Raw genomic sequence first — 12,723 nt, 5'->3', positions numbered from 1 at the left:
TCAAAAGGTAAAGTAGTTAACAAATATCTTATCCTGAAAATTACAGTATTTTATCTGGAACCTTTTTAAAGTGATTGAGTTTTCATACTTTAAACTTGCTTTAGTTAGTTCAGTATTATGAGGATGCTGGCTTTTAGACCAGCTAATCTAAATTTTAATTCCTATTAAAAGCCTATTTTTTACTTTTTATTTCATTACTATTATCTTTATTATAACAGATGTGTCGCATGTTTGAGATCCTAATGTTAAAGTAGAAAAATGGGGTAAATAAAAGTTTTGATTAGATTGTTAATTAAATGTATTGGTTGATGATTTCCTATATGGAGACCTTTTGTACATAGCGGTAATTTTTTCTGACTGTAAAAATGAAAATAAAACTATTTTGGACTAAAAAAAATCTTGTACATTTTTAGGTGAAGGCAGCTCAGGAAGTGAGGAAGATAATTCTGAAGATGACTCAGATTCCAGAGACCAGAGTTCAGTATATCGTTGTCAGCATTGCTTTACAACCAGTGAGTTGTGAAATAATTTACCTCTGCCTTTTTTCCTTCTGTTCTAAAAATAAAAGTTAAAATGTTTATATGCAATTGCATGATACGCTGTATACAGATCGATAGATTATTAATTTAAAAACATTTTTTTTTTAAATAGTGTCTTCAAAGTTAATTGTTATTAGTGTTCTGATAGTTTTGGATAAGTTAGCATTCTTGTAATGTTAATAAAATTCCTGTGTAGTTATTTCATAATATGATTGTTAATAACAAATGTACACCTCTGCAGGCTCTGTGTTCAGCAAAGAAAAAATACACATGTATTTAATTTAATCCTGTGAAGTCTATCACCTGATGTGCTGGCACGTTTACTGTGGTTATATCACTTCTGTTATCTTTGAACGTGACCGCCCTTATTCTCTTATATATCTTACTGAAATGAATGTAGCATCAGCTGTCATCTTGGTTGAGGTCAACCAAGGTGACCTACCTTATCATGGGTTGCAGAACAAGATCCTGTTCATGTTCACCTACTGAAATTCCAAGTTCCCAAAGAAAGTTCAGTACAACCAGCATTCCCAACCAAAGGATGCACGAGTCAGATCTTCTCATTTTAAGAATGACTCATTGCTGAGAATATCACATTTTTTTCAGGGGCAGATCTGGTACAGGGCTCATTGGAGACTATGGGCAAAGTCAAATCCTATTGGGTGTAGTTGCCCAACTTCTGCAAATTCACCATGAAAATGGACCCGCTTAGTGACTAGCAACCATCCATAGGTATCTGACACAATCTGGAAGCCACTTTGTATGTACTGTAAGAACCCAGGTTTGGTTTATAGAAGTGCAAGGCATAGTTCACCATCTGCAAATTGCACTATATGCTCAGTTCAGAATTTGCAACTTAGTTGAACCATAAGATGACCATGTTCAAATCATGTTTAAATGTGCATTCTTCCTGCTTACCCTAAATGGTGGTTTCCTATAAAATTTTCATAAGTCAAACCTTAATTAATTGGCTGATATAATGAATTTTTTGGTGCTGTTGGAGGCTTACAGCCACCTCCATGGTATCAAAAACTTAGTATTGGCAACAAGTTATGGTTGATTGTCTATTTTAACAAGGCATTAGCAAATAATTTTTTTTAAATTTTGAATTGATACAGAAATGTTTCCTCTTCTTGTTTTAATTGGTAAAGGTCCTGATGTATATATTACGTTGTAGGCCCTGTGATGTACATTATGTATTAATCATTATTATGATTAATTTTTTACCATTCATACAAAATGATTAATTTTAATTACAATAACAAATTTTTTTAATGACAAGCAAATTTAAACTTAATGACATGATTAATACTAGGTGGGTTTAAAGCCAGTCTTTCCAATTACTTAAGAAAAATTGAATAGAAAAGTTTTTATTAATGCATATTTAATACGTTTCATAGTAAGTTTTCAGGCACTCTGCTGACCCTTTATGCCACCAGCATCATGCCATGACTGTAAATGCTTTGTCCCAATTTGCAGAATCCCAGAGTTTTCAGTTGACAGATTGAGGCAGTTCAGATCATTTGAATTTTAAGAAAATACAGTCTTTTGACAATTTTACCCAGATATTGTGGCTGTTAATTTATTTCTCAACATTCTGCCCATTCAGGAAAAGTTTGATTGTGATAAATCTAACAAGGACTTAATAAGGAGGTGTCCCATCTTATTGACAAAAGTAGGGATGGTCATTGTCAGTAAAAGGGGGTTATTCAATAGCTCAGGAATGACAATCTGAAACATTTTAATTGCCTGTAATACTTCTATTGAAGAAGTTAGGTCCTATAACTCCTTTGTAGGAGCTTAATTGTGAACCCATGCCAGACATAAACACCAGCTATAATTACATTTCTTTTCTACAATTATGCAACTATTTTCATCAGACCAGTAAACATAATTATGAAGTTTACTAATCATTCAGTTTGAACCATGCTACATCAGATGTAAAGCTACAGAGATGAGGATCTGTTCACAATGATTAATGAATTCCTCACCTTTCCCAAAATCATCTTCATGAAGTACGTAAAGAAATTTTGACTGATATTACTTCAACTTTAGTTCCTTAAAAACATTTTGCAAACTTGTTCTAGGTAATTTCAAACTAGCAGAATCCTTTCTGGTTGACAGTTATGAGCTCTACTAATATCTACTTAACGAGATATTGTTTTCTAAAGTGCAGCTAGTTGTAGGCTTACCTGATCATGGAATATCTGCAATGCCTCCTGTATTTTCAGTTCTGTTAATGTTATATAAATGTTGACAGGTCAGTAGTGGAAAAATAGGAACTATTTATAGCAGTAGTACTGTACTATTTTCCCACAAACATGGAAGTATAAAAACTCATTCTTGTTTTGTACACTTATTCTTGAAAGATGTAGCAAAAATGACTTAACAGGAAATATGAGTGCACTAGGAAGATTTGTTCAAAGAATTGGTCTCTGCATTTAAGTTTGATAAAATCTTTAATTATATTAAATTTATGTGTAAGCCTGATTGGTTTTGAAATTGAGCTGACTACTTCAGCAACCTTCATAGTGTCTTGTCAGCAGCACCTCGTGAATTTTTGATGCCTATGATTGCTGCTTCTTTATTCTTGATTAGCTTTCAAGAAAACTTTTGGCATTGTTAGATTTTTAACATGATATTTGTTTGTTTATTTTAAATTATATACAACAGGTTGAATGTGATGATATACAATGAGATTTTCATCAGATTGTAGATAAGACTGATTAGTCTATAATTTTTAACATATGTTACATCATTTTTAATGTAATGCTATTATTTTATGAATCTTCTACTTCTGAAAAAAATTGTTGTATGAAAAGAGATTAAATCAATAGATTCAACAGAATAATTATTGGGTGGAATTAAGCCAGAATAAGTAGAACAACAGAAAGGCCTGAATCATCTAGCAGTTTCAACTGTGTTGGGTAAAACTAGAAATAGAATGGAAGTCCATGAATTCAGTCAGTAGTACGAGGTATTTCAAGGAATTCCTTTCTGAAAATCATGAAAAATATTCTTTTTGTGGAATTACTTATTGTACTTTTATACACTGGAAAAATACAATAGAAACCAAAAGAAATGTGTAGAACAATTATTAAAGCTTATAATAGTAACAGATTATGTTATGAATTTTTCATCAATTTCCTATTTTTTGAATTTTATACAAAACAAATAAAAACGTTATTCTTGTTTTATTTACTATCTTGTTTTTTTAACACCCTTATTAAGGTGTACTTTACAAAAATATAAAATAATTAAAAAATTACAATATTCATTTTGTGTAATATTCTTTTTTTTGTGCAATTTTAAGCTTACTGTGCCTGTGCTTGGTTATTTTAGGTGTTACTAGTGTGCTGTTTGTTTTTGTATTATTTTAGTGTAAATGTTGGTAAAATTTCATTTTAAGTAGCAATGGGATGAGTAAAGAATATTAAAAAAAAAAGTTTTTTCTTTGTTAACAAAGAAGAGAAGTAATATAAGGATAAGATGAAAGGCAACAAATGAAAACTTAGAAAATGTGGAATTCTGTGAAAGTAAGGTTATGCCAGTGACAAGTAATAGTACATATGAAAGTAGTGGAATTCTAAATGAAAATTATGGTGTAGACCCAGGGCCTTCTACTATAGCATATGATTTTACAATGGGATTTGCTTTGTATGACAGTTATTGCCCACAAGTAAATATTGATTCTGATGCGCTAGTATATGCTGTAGTGGATTTAAATAGGCTATCTACTATAAATGGGCCTCTACTATAAATGGGCTATCTACTATAAATGGGCCTTCTACTATAGCATTTGATTTTACAATGGGATTTGCTTTGTATGACAGTTATTGCCCACAAGTAAATATTGATTCTGATGCGCTAGTATATGCTGTAGTGGATTTAAATAGGCTATCCAAGTTTACTTTTACAATTCCATGTAAATTTTCCAAAAATCTCTTCTTTATCATGTGGTGTGGAATCAACTTTTGACACATCAGGTTATATAACTGAAAATGAATTAATTAAAAGCTTTTGATGTAAATCAAAGAGTGGTTCAGACTTTCACATCAATGGGAAAGGGGCACAGAGGATTAGAAACTTTCAGTATGTTTATGAATATGAAAGCAATGCAAAATGAAACTTATAATAAAAATATTTTTCATCATGACACTTATAAACAAAACGTTAAAAAATCACTTGAAGTGGCACTTTATGAAGCTATAAGAATCTATGGAATACTAGATAATGAAGGACAAATAATTGACATTACTTTTAGAAGCTGGCATAAACATGGTTTTATTTCCAAATTTGGTATTTATTGGATGCTGCACTGAAGTTGTGACTGGATTATCATGTACTTTGACTTATTAAAAAACTACTGCTGTGTATATGAAAGAAAGAAAACAAAAATCAGTAATAAGTCAGAAGCATATATAGTGCAGTATGAAATCCACAAACACAACACACATAAGTGACAAAGAAGAAGACTGGCTGCTTGCTTGCTCTGCAAACAAGTGGGCTGCTGAATGTAAGCGTTACATCAATTCAAGATGATGTAAATTTTGTTTGCCCAAAAACTGCCATGACTGACAAAATTATCACAGAAATCCACAATGCTGTATTAAATGATTGTTGAGTGAAGACACATGGGCTTGCTGACATGGCATTTATCTCAATAGATTGTGTTCACTACACTTTAGATGATTGCTTTCCACTTGATGGGTGCCAAGTTTGTTAATAGTAAACAAAAATTACATTTGACTGAATACTTCTCAAGGATGTTTAGACTTATTTAAACGTAATTCTGCTGAATTTCTTTAAAGTTTTTTAACACTGGATGGTAGCATGTGAAAGTATGCTTAAAAAAGTAAAGATGGTTCCATCTGCAAGAAAAGTCATGGCTGTGGTTTTTTTTTTGGATACTTGTTTTGTGGTGCTCATAGACTTCCTGAAAAAGGGCAGGACCATTACTGGGGAGTATTACACTTCACTACTGGACCAATTGAAGAGTGCTATTCAAGTTAATAGTCCACATCTGGCCAAAAAAAAAAAGGCTCTCACCATGATAATGCACCTGCACACACATCTCAGGTTGTTACTTTAAAACTTCATGACATGTTGTTACAAGGTCATCTACATATGCTGGATTTTGCTACTAGCCATTACTTCATATTCCCAAACCTGAAGAAAAAGATCACTTAATGAAGATTCACTTCAAATGATGATTTTAAACTGAGATAATTGTTTATTTTGCAGAATTGGACAAATAATATTAGATATTATCATTTGAGTTTATTAAAAAGTTGCAAAGTCATTTGTTTAAATGTATTGAATTGCAAAGTGACAAAATTGAAAAAAAACTCTGGAAAATCTTCTGTTTTCTCAGACTGAGAACTTCCCAAATAGCCCATATATATATAATATTTTGTTCTTTAGTATCTATAATTTAAGTTAACTGTAGTTAGTGTTGATTACTTGTATTATGCATGGGGAGACTGCTTCAATATGTATATTTATTGTTTAAATGTTAGTTGTCTACAGTGATTTTTGTATAACTGACTGGTGGATTGGTGTGTTAGAAAGATATTGGACAATTTGACTTTAAATGATGCTAGGAAGGTTATTAAAATTAAATGTTTCAGTGGCTTTTGACTGTGTGGCAGATTCACGAGACTGGCAGCAAAAGGATAGAACATTGTTGTGTTCAGAGTGTCGAGCATATTACAAGAAGTATGGAGAACTGCCTCCCATCACTCCTACTAGTAATTCTACCTCAAATAACAACAATAATAGTAGCAGCAACAATAACAACACATCAAGTAACAATGGCAGTACCAACAGTACTAACAGCACTACCGGTAGTAGTAGTAGTAGTAGTACTACTACTACTACAACAGGCAACAATAGCAATAGCAGCAATAATAGCAGCTCTAGCAACAATAGCAGCAGCAACAGCAACAGTGGGAGTAATAGCAACAACAATAACAACAACAACAATAATAACAGTAATAGTAGCAACAACAATACAAATAATAATAACAATAATAGTAGAGGTGATGCACCATACCTATTTAGACCTGTGCAGACTGAATCTCCTGAGGGATCTCCTGGTCGAATGAGGACTAGGAATAAAGCAAAAGAAACAGTAAGTATAGAAATTTACTACTTCATATCTCATTTATCGTATGATACACTTGTTGAAATATTTTATGTAAGTAGTTAGAAATTGCTGCCTTACTGTGGTTTTATATGCATTCCATTGAACTATTGCTTTGTATACATATAACCTCACTTGTTTGCCTTCATGTAACATGGAGTTCCTTTCAGATTTAGATGCTTTAGTTTTTAAGCCTTGTATTAAGAAGATATGGTTGGTGAATTCTGTAGGTAGCCTGTAATTTATAAATTTTTTAATTTGAGCATCAGCATCACCAGTGCTCTCATGTCAAAAATTACCATCCCAAATGATTCCATGTACTCGTATCTATTTGAATAAACACACTTTTTCCAATCATTAGTCATCACAGTTCAGTAGAAATTTTTTGCATTACTTGATTATATTACTTATGAGTGGTAGAGTATATTTAATTTGAATGGTATTTTTTACAAATGTTTTAGAAGTCTTATATTATATAATGGATTCTGAAACAAATTTGTTTTAATAGTTTAGGCTTCTAGATTAGGATTTCTATTTTTAAGTAGACATTAGTAAAAAGATCTAATTTACTAGGATCATCCCATATCTTTTAAATAACTGGATTTTTAGGTTTTTGGTATTGATTGTATATTGGAATTTATTTGGAATGGTGTTCTTTTAATTTTAACTCTACATTCTAACGTGTAGTTAATTATGATAGTTTAAAAAATGCAGTCATTGTATAAATATATAATAAAGCAGCTAGAGCTTAGATGATGTGTATTTTTTATCTTGATGTTAAAAAATGCTTAACTAATATTTTAATATTGATATAAATAATATCTTACCCTCTCATCATGTCCATAAATGAAAGTTTAAAAAAATCTGTTATTGGAATTGTGTAATTAATAGAATGTTTCCACATCTGTGCAATTCTATACACATAATTTAGGATAAGATTTGTTACTTTATTGCATTCCAAACTTGAAAGATTTGTCTTTTACTCGCTCATAAAATTCTTTAAATATATAACAGATACATTAAGTTGTCTGTGAAAGTTATTGGTTTTTGTATTCATTCTATAGAATGACTGACTACATTCATTCAATAAAATTAATTTTATTACAATATTGGTGTATACATTAATAGTAATTAATATTGACAATGAAGTAGAAGTGAGGCATCTCCAGATTTTGATACCTAACATCTATAAATCGCAACATTTATGTAGTTCATAAAAATTAATTTATGCATATTTATCATATGCATAGTAAAGACCTCTTCCTATAAGAAGTTTCTTAAATATTCTGAATATTGTAAAGGAACAAGAGACCTACGTATTACTTACGTAGGTCTGATTTCTTTGTAAAAAAACTAATAAAATGTAATTAATATCTGCACAAATGTTCCAGAAATCTTTAAGTATCATATCAGTGTTGAGGAATAGTTTTGCCTAATTAGTGGTGCACTGAAATAACATCCTTCACGACTAATCTGTTGATCTGTTGTTTGTTGCATTATGCTAATCTTGTTATTGCAGCAGTTTGTTGCATTATGCTAGTCTGGTTATTGTAGCAGTTGTTTAAGTACCACACATCTAGTGTATAAGTTGAGCTTTTGGAACTTAAGTGGTTGATTATATTCTGAATTTAAATTTAAATTTTCAAATTTTTCTAAATTATCATATTAAAGTAAGTTATAAATAAATGTTGTAATAATGTATGATTTAAAGTTAAATAAAGGAATGAATAATTATAGTATTATACATACTTATTAGATGTGGTTATTAAATAAGAAGGATGCAAAAATGTATTATTTTTACAATTGTACGACTACTTGCTGATCCTTTCATACACTCCTCTGTATGTGTACATTGTTACTTACAAATTTTCTATTGTTGGAAACAAGACATCAGTTGTTTTCTGCTTCACTAGCTATAGCGTTTTCCTCTTTACCACTGTCTGAATATGGGTGTCTCTACAATATAGATTTCAACTTTGTAAAAAAGTAGAAGTCTCAGGAAGGTAAGTCAAGGAAGTAAAGTGGGTAGTCCAACGCTGCTGGGGGTCTTATCAGCCAGACACTTTCTTTCTTTCTTTTTCCTGTTTAGCCCCGGTAACTACCGTTTAGATAATTCTTCAGAGGATGATTGAGGATGATATGTATGAGTGTAAATGAAGTGTAGTCTTGTACATTCTCAGTTCGACCATTCCTGACATGTGTGGTTAATTGAAACCCAACCACCAAAGAACACTGGTATCCACGATCTAGTATTCAAATCCGTGTAAAAATAACTGGCTTTACTAGGACTTGAACGCTGTAACTCTCGACTTCCAAATCAGCTGATTTGGGAAGACGTGTTAACCACTAGACCAACCCGGTGGGTAATCAGCCAGACACTGCTTTGCAGTAAGTGCACTATAGGCTGCAGTGTTGTGATATAGAATCCAATCGTTGTTCTTCCACAGATCAAGTCTTCTTCCTCGCTTATTCTTTCAGCTTAACCCAGAATCACAAAGTAACAATGTTGGTTAATGTCTGATCCTATGCGCCCATTCAACCATTGTCATTGTTATATAAAAAATATCACCTTTCATTTTTGACTTACTCATTTTCCTTTTCTTATTCTTTTTGATATGGAACTTTTCCAATGCTTAGATTATCTCTGTTTCTGGACCATACTGGATAGTCCTTATCCTATCATAAAAAAATCTCCTGCAAAGGCAGTTCCACTGGCAGCTGTTTTATGATGGCTGTTAAAATTTGTATCCGAATCTATTTCTGCTTCTTTTCACGTTTTAAGTGACTAATCTGGTTCAGATTGTTCATGTTCTATTGATCATGCAAAATTTGTTATCTCCTTAACCATGTGCACTATGTTTGCCATCTTCCAAATTCTTAATAGGAAATTGTCACTGACAGTTTCATTAATTTTTATGATGTTTTATTTGGTTGCTGCCATGTGTGAGTTTCTCTCTCTTTCCCTGTGTATGAGTATATGCATTTCTGTGTGTGTAGTAATAATAATAATAATAATGTTATTTAATTGTATGGGTATGTAACACATGTGCGCATGCACACACACACACACACACACACACACACAGAGTTATTTCTTAAGTAATATTTTTATTGTAAGCTGAATGTGAAGGCAAATATACTTCCCAATTTCAGTGTTTACAAATGAATAAGACAATCTGAATAAGGGATTTATTTAGTTTGGCACTAGCGCAATTGAGAAAATATTTCTGTCTCAGTTTTTATGGTGTTTCATAATAAAATGTTATGGGTAGGAAAACTGACTTACTGGTATATTCTGATGTAAAATAAAAATTTTGACTTAATTGTACTAATGAAGTGCAAAAAAGGTTTTCTATAAGTATCCATTCAATTTGTTTTTGTGGCTATCTGGTTCTCTAATTCAGACCTACATACGTGACATAATTGTATAGCACATTATGAACAAGAGAATTTAAAAAAGTTCATTTTCTTCCAATAACTAACCTCAAGCCTAAGTTTCTCATTAATCTTATACTTAAATATTGTTTTATCATTGTTTGTATTTTTTGTAAAATGATGTGTAACAAAGAATTTTACTTAACACTTATTTTTAAAATACTACATACATAAACCATAAAAAGAAAGTGTAATACTAAAATACAATTCAAGTTTAACAACAGCAGGATTGGTTTAAGGAGTTGTTGCAATGGCTATACTCCGAGGATGTTTATTACATATACTTATATAGGGTGAATATAAGTATAGTGAATATAAGTAGGTGAATGTAAGTTTTCTGTTGTTATTCCTACATTATCACTGAAATAAATGAAGTTATCACAACAATCACTGTATTAATTTAAACTCTACTTTCACACTTGATTTCATTCTTTATCCAAAAGCCCAAAATTATCTTCAATTTATCTGGGATTTACAATACTATATATATATGTATATAGTGGTTTATGGTTTTCAAAATGGTTGATATTCATAAGCAGTGAATCAACATTCACTTTTGTTTAAAACTTGGTATGTTTTCAGATAGCCATGAAATGATGAAACAAGTTTATAGTAATTGCTGTTTAAGTCATTTGCATTTTTGTGAATGTTTTAAGCAATTTAAATACATTCATTATCATAAGATGCCTCTTAACAATTTTGAGTGTCATATGATGATGATGGTGCTAATGTTGCACATTCTGATAGTTGTTTTGACAGTTAGGAAATAGCTGAAAAGTGTAAAATATTCACATGATCACATCATGAAATCAAAAAATTAAAAATGCTTCAGGTAACTGCAAAATTTGTCCATAATAACATCTAATGTAGGATCAGAAAGACAGCCTAACTTGTTGACAGTCGTGGTTAAGAAATTTTGAATTGTGCTAATGATAAAACTTCATTAAAATAATAGACAATTAAAACTGGGTTTATGTATTAAATATGGAAACGAAAGTGCTACTTTTATAACTTTTAAGAAAAGATTTACTAAAACGTAAAAAAAATGAAAATGTGGAAATGTGACGTTTTTGTATTGATGGTATTGTGCAATGTGACATTTACCTAAGGGAAAAATTGTGAATTGATGGCAATATCTTGAATCTTAAAAATCTAAGAAAAAAGTTAAAATATCAGAGAAAAAAACCAGAGTTATGGTACTCCTTTATCCTACAGTATTATAACTTAATGCACTACTTTTTGACCAGCACTAATATTAAAATGGTTCCAGCATACTTTTTTATTTCCCAAGGGAAATTTTCCTTAAAAGGAAAACAATTGAATACATAAAAGAAAATCTGCAGATATATGCATATACAGTGTTTGGAGCCGTGCATTTTCTTAAGAGAGGACATGAAGATGATATAAGTTCTAATATTAAAATCTAAAGTTATAATAGATTGATTCATAATGTGTAATCCTTATATTTTTAAAAATTAATGGATACTATATTGTTAAGTCTTAACCACTTCATAATGATAAAATACAGTAAAACCTCTCCAGAATGGAATCTAATGGGACCAAGTAAGAAATCAATTTTGAAGATATTTTCGTCTTGCAGTTTTATTAAAAATTTGTATAGAGGTCTTGTGGAATGAATTATAGGAATATAAAATGACATTAGATAACAATATATGTTCAGAATATTCCATAAACTTATACTGCATATAACTACATTATTTGCTAGTTATTAAAAATTGTAAAACTGAAATAGGTTATTTTTAGAGAATACATGTTTTTTACTGTTTACTGTATAAATTTCTACTTATCAGATTGGTATTGAGAACAATTTTCATTCACAGGTGTTTCACAAATATAAAATATTTATTTCTATCTTCAAGTTAGTTATATTTTACTTTAAAGTTACAGTTAAAAAATAAGAAATACACTTAGCCTAAAACACAACATGAACTAACATTCATTCTAAAATAAAATAATGTTCTAAAATTTTTCATTAATAACTTACTCTTGGAACTTTCATTTTCAATAATATTTTTAGCAGGTAACAACATATTCTGTTACAAATCATAGCTGTTTATATGAATAGTGAATTCTTCCAGCCATATGTGCATACTCCAAAAACTCTTAATTCTGTTTCTTCACCAAAACTCTTAATTTTGTTTTCTATATTATCTCCTCCTTCTTCTTCTCTTTCATTATTCTTACCAGTTTCAAGCAAAATAATTTTGACAAACTTAAATCCATCTTAGATTACTAAATCATTGTCAATAGTCATGTATTCTTCAGCACAAACCGATATCTTACAACTTTTGTTATCCATGCTAATTTCAAACAAAATTATTTCATCAATAAACTGAAATCCTTCTTTATTTACTAAATCATTCATTGTCAATTGTTCACATACTTATCACATAGTCTTCAGCATGGACTGATGTTTCACCACTTTCTTGCAATAAAATTTCAGCTTCATGTAATACTGTTATACAAACATCAGAAACATATCAGTTTCCATGCAGAAACCAGCTTCTTTAAATGCAATTTTTAACACGGTTACTTTTAGTTTGTGTAAAGGGGAGAGCCATGTTAGTATATCCAGAACAGTAA

General features: G+C 30.7%; 1 protein-coding gene across 15 annotated transcripts in view; it reads left to right on the top strand.

Moving 5' to 3' along the window:
- The window catches only part of Gug (arginine-glutamic acid dipeptide repeats grunge), a 220,262-nt gene that overhangs the window by 67,682 nt on the left and 139,857 nt on the right, over nt 1-12,723 (top strand). For 14 of the 15 annotated variants that reach the window (XM_075378223.1, XM_075378096.1, XM_075378179.1 and 11 more), the window contains 2 exons: nt 414-512; nt 6,170-6,672. In XM_075378223.1, the coding sequence (XP_075234338.1) occupies nt 414-512; nt 6,170-6,672 (602 nt within the window). The remainder of the gene's footprint in view (nt 1-413; nt 513-6,169; nt 6,673-12,723) is intronic. The other variant, XM_075378212.1, reaches the window with a different exon arrangement.

The sequence above is a fragment of the Lycorma delicatula genome, chromosome 1, assembly GCF_047948215.1.
Source record: "Lycorma delicatula isolate Av1 chromosome 1, ASM4794821v1, whole genome shotgun sequence".
Taxonomy (NCBI): Eukaryota; Metazoa; Arthropoda; class Insecta; order Hemiptera; family Fulgoridae; genus Lycorma; species Lycorma delicatula.
Note: the sequence above shows the minus strand (reverse complement) of the source record. Positions and strands in the feature narration are given on the sequence as shown.